At 34.0% G+C, this 19,084-nt stretch overlaps 1 protein-coding gene across 1 annotated transcript in view; it reads right to left on the bottom strand.

The window, feature by feature from the left end:
• Nucleotides 1-1,166: 1,166 nt before the first annotated feature.
• gogo (golden goal) overlaps nucleotides 1,167-19,084 on the bottom strand; it is a 43,607-nt gene continuing 25,689 nt past the window's right edge. Inside the window, exons 5-9 of the mRNA XM_070111374.1 lie at nucleotides 10,010-10,316; nucleotides 7,522-7,689; nucleotides 5,790-6,093; nucleotides 5,257-5,653; nucleotides 1,167-5,164 (exon numbers count right to left, since the gene is read on the bottom strand). Coding sequence (XP_069967475.1) covers nucleotides 4,052-5,164; nucleotides 5,257-5,653; nucleotides 5,790-6,093; nucleotides 7,522-7,689; nucleotides 10,010-10,316 — 2,289 coding nt within the window. The 3' untranslated portion in view covers nucleotides 1,167-4,051. The remainder of the gene's footprint in view (nucleotides 5,165-5,256; nucleotides 5,654-5,789; nucleotides 6,094-7,521; nucleotides 7,690-10,009; nucleotides 10,317-19,084) is intronic.

The raw sequence follows: 19,084 nt of genomic DNA, 5'->3' as shown, positions 1-19,084 counted from the left end.
TTTTTATATATGAGTTTGGTTGGGCCTGTCGGTAAAGTGGTTGTAGTTGAACCAATTTAAATTTAAAATTAACCTTGGATTTATTAGAATAAATTTATTTAACTCTATGAAAGCTTTATTCGCTCTATGTGGGCGATCGAAATTTTTATTCTCGTTATTTTACCTTTTGATTCAAATAAAATATTGCGTTTATTCACGATAATTTCGCAGAGCTTTTTTTAAGGCACATAAATGCACCACTATGTACTAAAAAAAAGCTCTTAAAGCTTTTTAGGCGTTTACTTTACTTTCTAATATTAAATAACAAAACCAGCAAGCTTTCAGTAAAGCTCAAATTACTTTAGCATTAAAGCTCATTAAATCGTAGTGGCTCAGCAAGCTCTAAGACACTTTCAAAAGCTTGAAAGCTCTTTGGCTGCTATAACTTTTATACCAACTAATACTTAATACATAAAAAACTTCACGTTCGTATTTTATTTCATCAATAAATATTTATTCTGTATTTGTTATAGTATTCTGTATTGTAGTTATACATATTACTATTTATTTCTGTTGTCTTTTGGTATGTATGCGTATTTTTGAAAATTATTTACAACTTTTACGCTTAACTTGATAGGCATACAAATATATACCTTGGTGTAGTCTTAATAGCTATGAAATAAATATTTTATGCGGCTGCGGAAAGCAAACTCATTATGAGTAAAAATATATGACGTATATTGCAATCTGCTCAAAACTAATTGACTTAGTATTTGAGAAATAAAACAAATACGCTATACGCTAAAACATTACTAATACGAGTAGTTAGATTAATTTTATATTTTTATAGTAGTTAGTGATTTACAATAATTAACTTTTTTTCTGGTTTATGCTATATCAAAAGCTTTTTACAGTGTTTTTAAGACTAACTTAAATCATAAATTATTATTAAATAAAATTGACTAGAACTTTTTTTTACGTAGAGTTAGTGTATTTTTGTATAAATTAACTCAAAATAACAAGGCCGCTAATCTTTGTAGGTGAATTAATATAAATTTTAGGTAAACTTTTTTTTAAGTAATATTTATAAAACAATATATACTATATGAGAACATTCTTTAAAAGTTAGTTTTCTTTTTCAAATTTTTTTAACTAATCGAAAAAATAAAACAAAAATTAAGGATAGTCTTTTTATGCTCAAAGATTTGTTTTTGAATTTAAACTTTTAACTTTGCGAATAAATAGAAAAATTAATTAAGGAAGTTTTTTTTTGACAGATTTTTCTTTTCAATTCATTAAATTACTTTTGATTACCAAATAGTTAAATGCACATTAAGCGTAATGTTACTTTAAAATCTAACAAAATCCAATTCGCGCTAATTTTGAAACACATGCCATAATTTCCAATTGTTTATTAAAACAATTAATATTTCTTTTTTCCAAATACATATATTATATTAATCTTATAATTTTTGCGTTCTTTATCATTACTAAGTAGTGATTTATATTATTATTTTTAATGTATCTCTTTGCTGCTGCTTAATTCATTAAATTTTAATTTTATTAAAGTAATAATTTAGTTTCTTGCTTTTCAAGTACCTTTCTATTCTTAAATTTATTCATTTATTCATTACTTAATTTTTTTGAATTTGGTTTGCTGATATTTTGTAGAAGTCTACACCTAAGTGCGTATTTATCAACTAATTACTACTTTTCGTAGAGGACAAATAGGTACGAAGTAAGTGAGTACAGGCTTTAACAGATTTGTTTAGGTTATCTTTAATGTCTTTCAGAAACTTTAGCAAGAAAATTTGTGTGGCAGCGTAAAGTGGAGGCAATTTTATAAAGTGGAAAGACTGGAGTGATTTTTTAAAAACATGTAATTTTCTCAATTAAAATTAAAAATACATTTTTTTGTTAATTTGTATTTTTGGGAGCGTAAAGTCTTTGTCAGTTGAGCATATGAAAAAAAAGTTTATGTAAATAACAAAATTGATCATAATTAATTGAAGGCAACCCTGTTGGATATGTTCATTATTGTACATTTTGTCCAGCAAAGAGTGAGTGAGTGTGAATTAAGAGCGTAGCCGACATTTTATTATGGAGAAGTTGTTGGAAACAAACAACACCGAATGAATGCATTATTCTTTAAACACGTAGAATACTGCACGACACGACGTAGCGAAATTTCTTTGTCTTCAAATGGCGTCTTGAAGCCAACTTACAAATTATACCAGAATATATGAATTATGTGTTTTGAGAGAATAAAAGGACCAAGTCGAGCTAAGTGGAAATCCTGTTCATAGATATTATATTATACCTATATATGTATAAGTTTATACAATGAATTTTAATTTCAAATATTGATATACATTTTTAATACTTGTAAATTGTGCTAATTAGACTGAAGGGGCTAGGCCAGTCCAGAGTATTCAAAAAGGTCTAACTTTGATTATTTTGGGAGTAAGGAAATATTAATCGAATTTATTCTTTCATCCCATATTGATTAAGTATTTGAATGCATACAATTTGCTATACTTACATTGAACAAGGAATATTAAGTTTGCTACGATGTTTGTAACACCCCGAAGAAAACGTCAGAGACCCTATATTTTCGCAACAAGAAGCTACTCATTTGCCAGAGCTGCCATACCCACTGACCGATCAAACTCAAAACCTTGTACCGAAAAATTTTTTAATTGACAAGCTATCTTTGCGAAATTTAGCATAGATTATTATTCAAAGAATTGCTATAATATCCAAAAAATGTGTTCAGATTGTACAACTATAGCATATAGCTGCCATACAAACTGATCGAGGCAAATCAGAACAAAGATATTTTATTCCCTTTTTTGCTATCAAAAATTCACCTGGGTAGGTATTATAGCTTCGATTCAGTCGAAGTTAACATTCTCTCTTGTTTTTGATATAAAAAGACGGCTACTGAAGTAAACTTGCACGAAGAAATAATTCAAAATACGGCAATAGCAGCAATTATTCTATAGTGTTTTTGGAAATTCAAATTTTTAAAAAATTATTTTTAATTTTTTAAAAATCTGAAGTAAAAAAACTAGGTTTTTGGCCAAAAAAATCAACTAATATGTTGCTGAAAAATAAAAATAATTTGAAAATAGCTCTCCGGTGTATATGGAAAAAATCTTATAAATTATATATAGAAAAAGTGCTCAAAATTTCAAACGGTCGTACGAAGACAAATGGCGGACTTGTAAAACAAAGTAAACTTTGTTACCAAAAAATGCTTATAAAAAAAAGGTGAAAAGCTGAAACAGAGTGAACTGGGCATTACCACTTGCAGTGTCCGATTGGATTATGCATTTTTTCTCAATATTTTACTAAAATAATATTTTAAGTTTACTTTAAGCCAAAATAAAATGACAGTTTTGAAAATCATAAACTGGTCTAACCGCTCAAGGACGCTTGTAAGTCTAACGAACGATATGTTTGCTCACAATTTCTTAATATTAATAACCTCAATTTAAGCGCAGACTTTCTACCTACAAGCTAGTTGCAAACTTTGCCTCCACTTCAACGCAAGCCATTTCGATTTCAATAAACTTGGCAGACATTTAATAGCTACTATAGATATTAGTTGTAATATGTACGTTTGTATGCATATGTATGTATGTAAACATTTTTGGTCACAAGGTATTTATATACGATCAGTGTAATTACTTAGAAAACGCCTTTGTTGCACATACTTGAAACTGTTATTTCTCTGTTTTTTTTTTTTTTTTTTAACCTACACGTCTACACTTTAATAATTACCGTCATCATATGTATTTACATGGTAAGGGAAACGAAACAGATACCCATAATTAGTAATCAATGGAACAATCGTCAGCTAATTTTCAGCGCTTCCCCTAAGTAGTATTATGTCATAATAATTTACGCTTACCAATTATATAATATATATGTATGTATATGTATGTGTTGATGTATGCATGCATTATCAAGTAGGTTTGTCTGTTTTCATGAGTTATCCTCAAATCATTGTGAGCTCAGCTCTTGCGCGCTCAAGCGCCACCACAAAATAATTCCAATTACTTATTACTCATACATTCGTTTCGATGCGATACGAGCTTGGCTCTTTGACTAGACCGCGTTTCTCCAATATTGCACTGTCGGCGCTGACGCGCTTTAATTTGGCCGCCACCGTTGATGAGTGTTGCATGCGCGCCTTGATTGAGGACACCGTTTTCGGCTTCACCTGCTCATATTTGCTGCACTTTTGCTTGGACACATCGTGATCGCTTTCGCTTTCATCGGCGAATTGTATGTCATCTAAGCCGAGTAGGCCCTCACTTAACTCTGGTGATGTTTGCTTCTCGACCAAAGTTTCTTTTTCTACATAGGAGCCCGTCATAGACTCGGTCATCGAGTCGGTGATGGAATTGACCAATACAGCGGGTATTTCGGGAGAGCCACGTGGTGTTGCATGCGCCGACATGACATCCTCCGCTTCCACCGATGCTGTCGGTGATTTGCGTATATTACGTGCGGATTTAGTGCTGCACAACTGTTGCATTTGTATGACAACATCACGTGCACCGCTGCGTAGTGAGGAGGTGGAACGTGATTGCTGCTTGGCATGGCGACGTTGTTTGCGCGAAAAGTAGGGTGTGGGTTGTTTGATGCCGGCGCTTGTGGATATGTTTTGCTGCAGCAGTGTATTCTTCAGATTCATTTCGGCTGTTGGCGAGGAAGCTTTCGAATGCAGTTCACTGCTGAGTGGTGAGAGCTCGTCGGATGAGGGTGTTGTATTGCTGTTAGTGTTAGCGCTCGACTCTGTGTTGCTGCGCGCGCTCAAATAATGTCCATAACGCGGCATTTTGATCTCCTCATAGAGCGGCTCAGTCTCGTCGGGCTCTTGCATTGGTTCGGGTGTTTTATCATCTTCATCACGCAAATCGGTTATCACCTCAAGCGGTGGCACCCAGATCAATTGCGCCGGATCCATGCCCAAATAGGAGCCCGGTGCTGCGCCGGCGTTTATCACATTGTAATCGTAGTAATCGAGCTCGAGCTCTTCTTGATTGCCCAGTGAAAATTCTGAACCGGGACGTGCAAGTAATTTTTTGCGATTTTGCTTCTCTTTGCTCTCCTTAGGATTGGTGGTACGTATGGTGGCTGTGCTGACGACGCTTGCAGCTGGTGAATAGCAGCCCTAAAATGTACCAATCAAATGAAAATAATTTCAATAAAAGTCTAAACCTGTTAAGCAACGCTAAAATGTAACCTTTAGCAGTCTAAACTCACATTTGTCAGCGATGCACTCGCACAACGTGACACGTATTCGCGTAGCGACGAACGCAATGAATCGCGATCGCTGAGCGTCGTTTGATCTAAGTGTTGTGCTGAATGTGGCATCAATGTACCCGAGGGACCATAACGGTTGAACCGACTGGAATGTCTGATAGGCGGACTAGCGCAAATTGAGCTCATGCCCGATGAAATGATCGACTCGGTGTCCTTACCGCTGTCCTTGCGTGTCAGCGTGCCACTAAAAATGCCGCTGGTCTCGCCGGCGGCCGTAGTGGAGCCCAAAGCCTCCTCTAATGAAGGCGAACGACTGATACCACTTACAGATTCAGGCGATTGTGAGATTTCATTGCGCAAAGTGACAACTGAGCTGTTACTGCCACGCTCTTCATCGCTGCAAGAAAGTATTATGCAAAATGAGTGAAGTCAGCGATAAGGGTTTGTAAAATATCTTGTAAGTTTCGATTCTACACTTTTTATGTGTTTTCTTCGGTCACTAAGCACACACACACACACACAGCTACACTTACCACTTTACCATGCGTGTCGTTGTTTTGGCATCCTCTTCTTCTTCGGGGTCATTGAATTCCGTTTCGTGTGCCAAATTCTCCGCATCGACGCTCTCCCGCAATATGGAGTGACGTAACTGATGTTTCGGACGCATCTTCACCAAATAGATGACCTCCGATAGCAGCGTGGTAGTCGAAATGGCGCGTGACGGCGGTCCTTGCAAGGAGCTCATGGAGGCGCGTGGTGTATGCAGGCGAGAGCCTTCATCACGACGACGCGCCACTGCCAAATGGTACTTGCGATAACGTACAACATATTGCGCACCTAAAAGTATGCAGTTAAGACAAAAAGTCGCATTTAAAAGCAAATAGCGATAAAAGTAAAGATTTTTATTTCCGAAAGGCTGAAAATCCGCAAAGCTGCGTACAAGCAGCGTCGAGAACAGCAGCCAGCCAGCCATAAGAGACTAAAATGTAAAAATAAGGGAAGGAAGCATTTGCCGCAGTACGATTTGCTAACAGCCCTCTAATGTTCGAGGCTTTAGTTTGCTTTCTTGTAAAAGATATTTTTATAGGTGTATAAAACTGATCTGAAAAGCCACTAATAGCTGCCAAAGCCGCTGAAGCATTACCCAAATCCTACGAAAGCAAATCAAGTGGTAGAATAATCGAAAAATTTCTTGACAGCCAGTTAATGCGCGCAGCATGGCACAAATTATGTAGCGACGTTTGGCAGCGCGTAGTCTCGTAGGCGTACAAATACTTGTATAACGAAACATCCGTGAATTTATTGGCTATCAGCTTCGTTTATAGTACGAGCTTAAAAGCTTTGAAACCCGAGTCTTTATGCGAAAAAAATATGTAAATTATTAAATTTTGTTTTATCCAGTTACAGACCATGCTGTTTGACAGTGGGGCTAATTGAAAGAATTGTGGAATTAAACAAATTAATGTCAACCTCTACAAAATCAGCTGATCGTTGGAAATTTATGCCTAGTGAGATATAATTTCAGAAAACAAGTAGATAACTAGTGGATTGGTCACAAGGAAGTGTCATTTATGCAGTGTAAATATTAATCGAACTTGTAAGAGCTTCACTTAATGAGAACTTTCTGAAACAAGATTAGACTTGAAGAGCCTTTTTTAGAGGTGTTTACCAACCAATTGGTAATAATAAGAATATTTTCACTTGGACAGTTCGCAGTGTCAAAATCAGAGTGATAAAACAAAATGTGACAAACAGATGGCGCTAAATCAGAATCGCGCGGTGTCATTTTTGTGTGGCGAAATCTTGCTAAATCCAGTAGATTAGGGAGCTAATCTATTCAACAGCCTACAGTTTGTGATTAATTGTCGGCCGGAATATGGTGTAAGTATCGAAACAGCAAACATTGCGAGAAGTTTATTTTTACTTTATTAAAAAATTTTTTTACATATTTTTCCCACTGTGTCACTGGTCTAAATACCCACATAACTATTTATACATTACAGAGAAATGTTTAACGTCCTTAAATATAATATGCATTTTGTATTTGTATTAATATGTATATATGGATGTATGGCTGTACGTCTTATTTTGCGGTCACACGCAATCCTTTCATTTTCCCCTTTTCAATTCTAAATTTGCTCACTTTTTCACTAGATACAAATATTCAACATTTTGGCTTGGCTTGCACTGAGAAAACACTTATTGCCATCCCCAACTTGCCGTCGCTGCGCCCGCATTCGTTTGTGGTTTTTTTACGGTACTTACCCAACAAGGCGCTGATCAAGATAATGATGCTGGCAAAGACCACCGCACTCAAGTGGACCAACGTAAATTTCGAACGACTAAATTTTGGCTTCTGCGAAACGTTGCGATTCTTTGCCGACAATCTGCTGGTGGCAGCGGCCAGTAAAGTTGTTGTTGTCTCATTGAGCGCTGACAAAATGAATATACAGAAAGTAGTATGTAAGAAAATAGTAAAAATGTGTAAAAAAAAAATAAAATAAAGGGGAAAAATAAAGCGAAAAAAGTACGAGTTACCATAGTGAAAAGTCACACAAATATAGTAAAGTTGTAGAAAATATGCAAAAGTCAACATCATTAGCATGAAAGCGAAAGGACATTGTGGCGAAGAGCGAGTAAAAGCCAAAACCAACAAAAAAATATAAAATAAAAAATGGAAAATATAAATTGTATAAAAAGTGGATAGAAATTTGTCGCATTCACATTACAAATAGACTTATTTTATTAAACTAACACCAAAAAAAAAAAACAGAAAACAAAGTTTGCCGAGGGAGAAACACTAAAAGGAAGCGTAAAACAAATACTGTTGTCAGTGATGCCGCTTGGGTGATTTATAAATCAAAAAGGAGCAGCAATTTGTATTAAATGTACCAAGGCGATGTGCAAATTTCTGCAATTTTAAGACTGACAATAATTATTTGTAATAACTTTTTATTTATTTTTTGTCTTAATAGCTTAAGAAAGGCTTATAAGTCTCATCTCATTGGAGTCCTGATTAACTTAGCTCAAATAAATCGTCGCTTAAGCCTAGAAAGATAACGCTATTTTATACCACTGAAAAGATAACGATGCGTAACTTCTTTTAAAGAATATAAAAATGTAAAAAAAGTTTTTATAATTATTCGATGTCTCACTGTGACCAGTTATTTCATTCATTTTCAGTCTTACTAGGTACACAACGACATAAGGACCGACTGAGCAAGCTATGCGTTTGCAGTTGCGTCGAATACAAATGAAAGTCTAGTCAACGTATCGTTATCTTACTAGGGTTAAGTTCATTTAGGTGCGAGTTTTGTGTTGAATATAATCTTCACAAAAAAGCCAGAACTAACGAAAAGTTGTTGTTTTGAAGAAGAGTAGTTTGGATCCCTTGTAAACAGATTCTTTGTAGCTGAAACGGTGCTCGTCTTTTGACCAACTAAAGACTGTTACCTTCAAGACCATTTGAGAAAGTTTTTTATGCCGTTATATATTGATGTGGATGACCTTCGTTTAAAACAAGATGGTGCTACATGCCATACAATTAACGAAACAAACAATTAATTGAAGGAAACTTTTAACTCGCGTCGTGGCTATTAGGCGTGGGTTCCAAGATCGTGCGATTTAACACCGAACTTCTCTTCCTTTCTGTCTATAATTCAAACTACTAAAGGCTTATAAATTTCGTTTGAAGCATTTTCATGTTTTAAGACATTATGTAGACATTACCTGCCTGGGTAGGACCAGAAATTTGCCCAACATTTTTATTATTCTAGTTTAAATTATATTTTTATATATTAAGCACCAGTGGAATTTAGTTTATAGAAAGTGCTACTTTCTATTTCTTATAAGAAAGTGCTACTTTCTATTTCTTAAGAGCACATTTTGGCAATTTTGGCGTTAAAATTATACTACCTTGGTTGAATATAAATCGGCCTGGCAGCATCCTTCAAACTTTCTATATACACACACTGGGCGCAAAGCCCTTGAAACTAACAAATTTACTGTTTCAAAAATTCGAAAACATCCTAAAACAGCAACAAACTTGCTCATATCTATCAGAAATACAATTGCTTTTCAATAATCTACCACGCTGCGCCGTAAACTTTGTGGCATAATAGATAAAGGTTTGTTAAAAAATAAAGTTATGCGAGATTTGTGAATATAAAAATTTATTTGCAAAGGCACGAGAGCAGTTTGACAAGTCGATAGTACTGCAATATTTTTTTTTGTAATTTAGGTATGATACAGTTAGCCTAGGGTTACATCTCTGAAATTTGACATAGATTATTGTCCTAGGCAAGACAACAATCTTCGAGAATATTGTTCTGATCGGACTACTAAAGCATATAGCTGCAATATAAATTGATCAATCAATATTGAGATAATGATATTTTATGCTATTAAAACTGCACCTGTGAAGCATATTACAGCTTCGGTGCAGCCGAAGTTAACGTTTTTTCATGCGCAAAAGTATTATAATCTCAATTGATTTCATTTTAAACTCAAAACCTCAAAAATTCACAGACTTATTCAACAGCACTGGCATCTATATATCTATATATGCTATAGTATCTGCATAAACGTTAATTTAATACGCTTTACGTGCAAACACCAAAGTGAAATAAAGACAAACACAACGTAAAATAAACTGGCAAATGAAAAAAGTACAAGAATAATAAAACAAATATACGCACACAAGCACATGCCTGGCCACACACACATAAATACCTTTAAGTATATATACACTCACCAATTTGTTCGACATTCGCCAAAAAGCCACCGGTGCAAGCGGCGTTAACGCTGCCCGCCACCGTATTGTTGTTGTTTTGCCCGTTGGCGGACGCTGGCACATCATTCGCTTCGCCCGCATAAAACTCTAGCAACAATTGCGCGCCACTCGATTCTATTTGTGTTGGCATATTTAAATTACTTCCGCCGTTCAATTCAATGAGCAACGTCGATGAGAGCGATGGACCGTCACGTACTTTGATGTACTGCGCCGGACAAGGCAAGCGCAAAAAGTTCAAACTCAGCGCAATATTTTCCTCGCCATCCACCTGTAACGAGAGAGAGAGAGTAGCGAAAACATGAAATCGTAAAACTTTGGCGTTCGAAAAACTAAAAATAAATAAATAAAAAATATACCGTTAATAAAACACACACATTGTTGAATGTGTGCGCCTGTGTATGCGTCGGTGAATAGCAAACGCAAGTATATTATTTAGTGTGTGTATGAAATATGGCCCCATATGCAACCGAACAGTAAGCTTCTCCTACCATCGACCTACTAGACTGTTAGTTTTAGACGCTCGCTGCGTGCCTAGCCAGACCTCAGTTGCCCATATGGGCGATTTGCCTTGCATACTCGGATGTGTGCTTTTTGTTGTAATAAGTTACCGGATGTGCTTTTGGGTGTGTGTATATATCCGTTGTTGCATATGAAATTCGACATGCTTGTTTGTTTTTGTAGTATTTTTGTTTCCTTGCTAAGTATCAAGTTGGAGTTGTTTTACGGTTGTTCACTTCATTAAAAATGCATGCGGCTGTTGGTGGCCGGCCATTTGTATGCAAAACTCTGCTATTAACTAACAACAACAGCAATAATTCAACTAAAAACTGTAATAATAAATAGCAGACATTTGTGGATGTAGGGTTGCTATTTTTATGGCGGATTAGTGTAGATTGGATGTAAGTGAAAGTTTTTGGGAGAAATCGTTTCAAAGGAAAAAATCGTGAATATTTTTTTTTTAATAATAGTTGTGTATGCATTAAAAAAGTCAGTTCAAAAAAATGCATATATGCAGAGAGAGTAGAGTTGTCTGATTTATTCGAAATCATCAAGTTGAGGAAAAATAACAGACCCTGTGTGAGTAAAGTGAAAGGAAAAAGGCCAAAAAACGTTACGGGTTCAACCTTCACAAAAAAAAAGTTTTTCATCAACTTTATTTTAATTGGTCAGTCTATGTGGCAGCTATATGCTATACTTATAGTGGTCCGATATCGACAGTTCCGAAATATGAGCAGTTTCTTGAGGAGAAAAAGGTCGTGTGCAAAATTTCAGATTGATAACTCAAAAAACTGAGGGACTAGTTCACGTATTTATAGACAGACGGACAGACAAACGTATAGGTGTAAATCGACTTAGCTCGTCACGCTGATGAATTATGTACATATAAACTTGTATATTATATAGGCTGTCCTTCTGGGTGTTACAAACTTCGCGGTCTTAAAAATAAATGATAGAGCTACTGTAAAATCTCATTACTCTTTTGTTGTATTGGGATTGAGAAAGAAGAGCTCTAAAATTGTTTCAAAAAACTAGGATCTTGATCTGAACAAGAACAAGATTATGACCACATGGCCTTACATTAATTTTTTTTAGAACATAAAACTCCACATCTATAAATACCAAATATTTTCTGGGCATGAATGCCTATAGTAAATTTCATATTTCATAGTCTGAATATAATCTGAATATAGATTAGTGTAAAATGAGTGTTCGTTAACGATTTCTATAGTATATATCTAATATTTAATTGTATAAATATCAACATTTCAATAATGACAACGATACGATTAACCTCCTGCAACTCTAGTTTTAGGCTAGCAGACTACTGCAGTGCCTTTCAAGTAGAGGTAGCTACCATCAAATTAGCAGTAGGTGTACTACTCTGAGTTGTACCCTCCGAGTGCTAAGAGACAAAACTGATCTAGAGCTGACTGTGCGTTCAAACTTAGTAAATGAGCATTCAATTCATCTAGGTGTATGCTAATAATCAGCCAGCTATTTTATTATCAGATTTCTTTGGCAGCCTGGTCATATCGAAATCGCTGGAAATTGCAAAGCTGGCGATCACACACAAGGTACACTTTTGATCAAATTTCTTTAGACTGGGAACGAGTCAGAGCTTCGCTGCCGTTTTGTGTGGTATTTTAGAAGTCTATTGCACTATTTGGTTCTAGATTCTTTTTGTCGCAATTGTAGGAGCTCTAATTAGATTCTGTTCCGATTAGTATACATACAATGAGCCTAGGAATTTTGTCGGATGAGTATTTGCAGGGTTGTATGGAAGTAAACGAACGCTAAACAGTTAGACACTTTCTTCTTTACTATCCAGCTTGCGCTAGACTGAAGTTGAAGCATCTCGGCAGTCACACCTTTGACAGAAGAATTGGCTGAAATTATTATTAGTCGCTTTAAGAATTTTACAGCAGGTTCAAAGCCCTCTGCACTTATATGATAGAGACTACAACTTATAACAGACAACTTTACTATCCTAAGTATTTTTCTTTTCCATTGATAATAAGCAAAAGTATGAAATTTGAATAAATAAAGAAATATATTGACTATAGATAGTATAAGACTTCCTACACCAGTCCGCAGTATGTAATGACGAAAAATTTGGGGTAAATATGGACCATACATTTAAAAAAGGACTACTTGTGTACATTTATAAAAAATAAACAGTTTTTCTGCCACATACTAACCTTTTATACCCAAAACAGGGTATATAAAGTTTGCCACGAAGTTTTTAGCACCCAGAAGGAAAAGTCGGAGAACTTATAAAATATATATATATAAATGATCAGCGAGATTTGCTGAGTCGATTTAACCATATCCGTTTGTATATATGCGGACTAGTCTCTCAGTTTTTGAGATATCGATCTGAAATACTGTACACATTCTTTCCTCTTTAAGAAGCTGCACATTCGTCTATACCGCCAATATCGGTCTACTATAGAATATAGCTGCCCTACAAACTGAATTATCCAAAAGAAAAAAGTCCTTGCATGGAAACCTTTTTTATTTACGAAGGTATGTGCACCAAATTTGGCATCGTTTGTTGTTTAAAATAACCCTACAATCTCCGAACGTTTTGCTGAGATCGGATCAATATAGCATATAGCTGTCATACAATAAATTATTTTATTTGTTAAGGGTATTATAGCTTCGGTTCAACCGAAGTTAAAGTTTGTTCTTGTTTTGACACGTATCATCATTTAAAAATTAAAACAAACTTTTTTATTTATGATTCTAAACTACAGAAGTAACGATAATAAGTTCAAAATTTGTGCAAATAATTCACGTGAAAGCTACCTCTTAAAATAATTTACAGTGAACTAGTGTTTTGGCATGATCAAAATTATCGCACTAAAACACCGCGCACACGAGCATTCAGACGCAGATATCTACAATTACAAACGCAATTGCGGTGTGGTGTCCAATATGTGATTATGTTGCGGTCGCACTACCAAAGCTTTCTGTGTGAGTGTGTGTTTGTGTGCTTTGGAAGTGTCAGTAATTTGATTGAATACAGTGTTTGCATAGAAAAATTTATTGCAACAACAAGAAGAAAAGTAACAGCAATAAATTCTGTCAGTGTAAATGCATTTATCATAGTATTAGTTACATACTTACATGTACAAGTGTATGTGTATATTTGAGATATCGCTTTTGATTTGCTGGCAAAGCCACACATTTATTTGCGTATTAATTTTGCAGAGAGACACACTCACAATTCGCTAGCATGAATGGCATGTACGAGTATATATACAATATATATGGATGTATGTATATTTACTAGTTCACATACATACTGCTCTAGTTATTGCGCTGATTACAAATTTCAGTTTTCATAATTTATTTACTGTCTCGCACTCATTGGATTTATCGACACACTTTATGCAAGCGCATACATAGAAAATAGCTGCACACACACATTCACATACATACATGAACAAAAAAATTTATAACATTTTCTGTTGTATTTTTGCCTATAAAAAGGGGAAATAATATATATAAATAAATAATCTAGCTATAATATCTTTCACAGGTGCATTTCTTATCGCATAATAGAGCATAAAAAGATTTTTATCTTGTTTTTGGTCGGTCAGTTTATATGGCAGCTACATATATGCTATAAGAATCTAATATGCATAATATATTCGGAGATTGTAGCGTTATCTTAGGCAAATATCTATGCCAAATTTCATGAAGATATCTTGTCAAATAAACAATTTTTCTATATAAGGAATTCATTGGATCGGCCAGTTTGCAGGGCAGCTACATATATGCTATAATAATTTAATCTGGTCAACTGCTTCAAAAAATATAGAGGTGTCATAGGCAGTAATCTGAAACAAATTTTGTGAAGATATGTTATCAAATTAAAAAGTTTGCCATACAAAGACTATAGGACTATATTACTACATATATGCTATAGTTTTACGATATCCACGATTTCAACAAACGAACTGCTTCTTGTAGAGAAAAGAGCGTGCGCAAAATTTCAGACCGATATCTTTAAGTTTAAGGGACTAACTAATTCGGGTATATCGACTAAGCTCGGATCATTTATACTTATATATATGTATATACTTTATAAAGTCTCGGAGGTTTTTTTCTGTGTATTACAACCTTCGTGCTTAACTTAATATATCCTGTTGAGGGTATAAATATACCAACATACATAAATATGAAATGTTGAGAAGCCTCTATTATCAAAGTGTTGAACTTTGTGAACAAAATAATGCACAGCAAGTCTTATTTGCCACCAACACACATGCATACGCGCGCATATACAAGCATATGCATGAATATTTGCAAATAGCTTGGTATATTACTCACAAGTTTTACAAAAGTTTTTTCACACTAAAGTTTTTAAAAAAAAAAGTTTCGAAACACAAAACACGAGCAGCAAAGTGTGTAAGCTGGTTAAGAGAGTATTAAAATGTGAAAGAAGAAGCAGCAGCAGTGTAGGTAGAAGAAGAAAGTGTAAAACATGTAGCAACTAAGATGAAGTGTGGTGCAAATCTTTGAAACAGAATCACACACATGTGCTGACTGAACATTTGCAGCGCGCGGCAAAATTCAAAAAGGAAAAAAATCATGAAAATGGATGAAAAAGGTCAACTTATGACTTGCCCACAAGCCACAAAATGACAGCAAAATAAAAAGTCAGAAAACCAGCAAAAAGCAATAATAATAAACCAGAAATACATACTGTATGCTGTCAAAACAAATTTGACATATAAAATATTGTATGTTTACACAGATTTTACAAATTCAACAAGTGGCCTTGGCGATAACAACCCGGGGTCAGGTGACTTTTATAATATTTAACTATTTGTGCGTGTATATACAAATACATAGCGTCATTTATGTGGTAGATATGAGCAGGTGAAAGTGTTGACAAGAGGTTTGAAAATGTAAAGCAAGTGTATATACTAGTTTGGTTCTTTTTTTTCACACTATACGCTCTGAAAAATTGGTTGGTAGACACCATATAACAATTCTCTCCAAGTATAAGCTCTTAATATCAATAGGAAGGTATTTCGCTTTTCAGTTTTATATTTTTTTCTTATTATTATATTCTTATACCAGTATCTACTTAAATCTATCTGAAGAAAATATGTTATCTCTTACATATAAAAATATGGTAGTACGGAATTGAATTTTCTACTAAAATGGCCTTGTAAAATTTTTCGTAAACCTCACAGTTCAAAAGTTATTAAAAGTAATAATTTGTTTTTAGCAAATTATAAAATAAATGAAAAACAGAATTATGCCTTAAAATATTTAAACTATCAAATTGTGCGTATTGAGTTACGCATTTTTCTTTCCAATAACTAAGAAAAAATACAATAATAAGCAACTGAAAAGCGATTATGTTAAGAGCTCAGTCTTGTTTTTTTTTTTGTTTTGAAGTGTCTACCAAACAATTTATCAGAGTATAAAGTAAAAACAAATCGACTTTTTTTTATGCTCCCTAGTATATGTGTCATTTTGTATATATATATATATATAGATATTTTTTTATTTTGAGTTCAGCTATTTGGAAGGACTGTGGTAATCTGACGGATCGCTTACATTTGGGGAAAAAAGTCATTCATTATGAGTTGAAAATGTCAGTTTCAAAACTAATATTTGTCCACACAGTCAAGTATAATAATAAAACTTTTTTCATATACCAATGTGAATAGCCGTACATAAAATAAAAATATATAATAAATAAATATATATATTTATATTATATTTATATTATATAATATATACATATTTATATTATACATATATATTTATATTTGTATATATATTTTTACATATATGAATAAACATATGTATATACAAGTACTATGAAAGCTTTCTCATAAAAAGCTATTTAATAAAGTGAATAGGGTTTCAGCAAATATTTGAGGGTGTTTTAAAGGTAGTAACAGTACTTTGTTTAAAAAAAATTAAAAAAAAAAATAGATTTCGGCTGCATCGCAGCTATAATACCCTTCACAACTGTATTTTTTATAGCATAAAAATTTAGATCACACTGTTTGTATGGTAGCTATATGTTATAGTGTTCCGATCCATACAATATATTCGAATATTGTAGTGTTGCCTTAGCCACATTTCGTGACGATAACTTTTCATATACAAAAGTTTTACATACACGGGTTCGAGTGTGATCGGTCAGTTTGTATGGCAGCTATATGCTATAGTAGTCTGATCCAAACAATATCTACGAAGACTGTAGCCATGTTTTGGATAATAATGTATGCCAAATTTCGTGACGATATCTTTTGAAATAAAAAAGTTTTCCATACAAGGACTTTAATTTGATCGATCAGTTTGTACCGCAGCTATCTTCTATGATGATCCGATATTCGGAATTCCGACAAATGAGCAGTTACTTTGGGAGAAAATGAGGTGTAAAAAATTTCAAATCGATATCTCAAAAACTGAGGGTCTAGTTCGCGTATATACAGACGGACCCGGTTAAATCCACACAGTTCGTCGCACTGAAATTTACACATATATACATATATACAATATATACTATGGGGTATATGACATTTCCTTCTCACAAACTTAATATATCCCGTTTAGGCTTTAAAAAAAAATTTTAGGGTAGTAAATTTCAATTTTATATTTGTATTTAAATTTAAATCCACTTTAGTTTTGCAGTAAAATTAAAAGTTTAAACACATTTCTTTATTAATAGAGTTGTAAGTGACAAAAGATTTGAACTTTTTTCAATCAGAAATCATACTTTTCATATAAAAAGTTAAGTGAAATTAAATGATAATTAAAAGTGAACATTCATCGGTTAAGGCTGGTATACAAAACTGAAACTCCGCAAAAGCCAGATATGAGAACTGCTTTGCTTTTGGAAACCATAAATTAATACAAAATGAAACTCAAATTTTTATGAGGAAGAACTCAAAGTCGAGTTCTAAACAAAAATCATTGAAAAAATTGAAAAACTTTCAAGTTTCATTGCGTTATTTTTTTATGTTTCATAGCAACTTACTGTCCTAGCCTATTTCCAATAATATTCTATACCTTATTTGTAGTAAAAACTTTAAATATTGTTTATTGAGATTCAACCAATGGCTTACTTGTTAATTACTGCACTACCTATTAGCCAAAAATAATAGAGATACGATTACGAAATATCATATATCAAAGTAATTAAAATCTAAGCCTAGCCACTGCTTTTATCTGTCAGACGTGTTCTAAACAGTTTAAGACACAAAATTGCCGTATACTTATTTTCTAGCTTTCTTGCTTATTTACCATGATTCTTATTTTTAAATGCGAGCAAAATATATCTCTCACTTTTAATATCCGCTCGTCCAGCAGACCATTGATTTCTTCACAACTTGACAATGTTCACGAACTATTTTAAGTATATGTGTGCTAGAATTTACACAGCGATATTTCATTTCATTGGAATTTACGTCCAACTAATGGTGCAGGCTTTCATGGTTTAATTGTCAGTATACCTATGCATGTTAGCTAGTAGGTCATTACTTATCCGAAGTAGATAGTCTCAAAACTCTAACATTAATAGGTAAAGTACAGACACTGAATGTGCCTTGGGAAGAAGCCAAATTGTACAGAGTAACGTAGAGTAGTTAATCACTACCTTTGTAAGATATTATATTTATAACTTCTTGGGCTGTTAGAAGATATAGGCGGGGCGACCTTTATAAGTCAAGCTAATCCATAAAGTCAAACGAAATTTTTTTACAAATATTTGATAAAAATTTACAATAAATGTCCATAAGTAAAAATTTATGGCGCAAAAAAATTGAAAAGCCTTGCAGCCAATATCACACCAAAAAAATTTGAATGCAAGTCAAGTTGAAACTCTACAAGTGCCCAAAAACCATCTAACCCTCACCAACTGTTCACCGAACTGTCTGTCAGTTCATCCATTTATTATTTGATTGTCCCTCTACCTCTACCTCTCGCATTCGCACTCACACTCCAGCTGTCTATCGGGACGCTTGAAAATTCATACAGCCATAAAACTAAATTAATGCTGTCCGGCGTGACAATGACTTACAGCAGCAACAACAAAAATAATAACAACAAGCACAAAGCGTGCTGTTACTGTCGATGATTATTGTGTCCAGCCAACTCGTGCCATGCAATAAAATATAAGTTTTTTATCTTAATACGTTTTCATTTTTTCGCAGCAAGCGCTGAGCTGAACTGAGGTTGGGCGACAATAATAATATTGTAATATGTGCTGGATATTTCTATGTTGGTATATGTATGTATATAAACTACTGCGTAAGTGTATGTACATATGTTTGTTGTATTCGTATCAGCGGGTATGTGCATTTAACAATCGCTACGTGTTAGAAACAAAGTCATTGCTATTGGCGCTAAAGCAGTTGGCGTCATAACAATAAAATTGCGAAAGAAGGACAAACGGGCGAAATAAACAAGCTTACACAAACAGATCAGCGTTGGTGCCAAAATAAAGTAAGAAAGATGATAGTTACACATTTGTATGTGTATATATGTGTGTGTGCATAT

This window comes from Bactrocera oleae, chromosome 6, assembly GCF_042242935.1.
Source record: "Bactrocera oleae isolate idBacOlea1 chromosome 6, idBacOlea1, whole genome shotgun sequence".
Lineage (NCBI taxonomy): Eukaryota > Metazoa > Arthropoda > Insecta > Diptera > Tephritidae > Bactrocera > Bactrocera oleae.
Note: the sequence above shows the minus strand (reverse complement) of the source record. Positions and strands in the feature narration are given on the sequence as shown.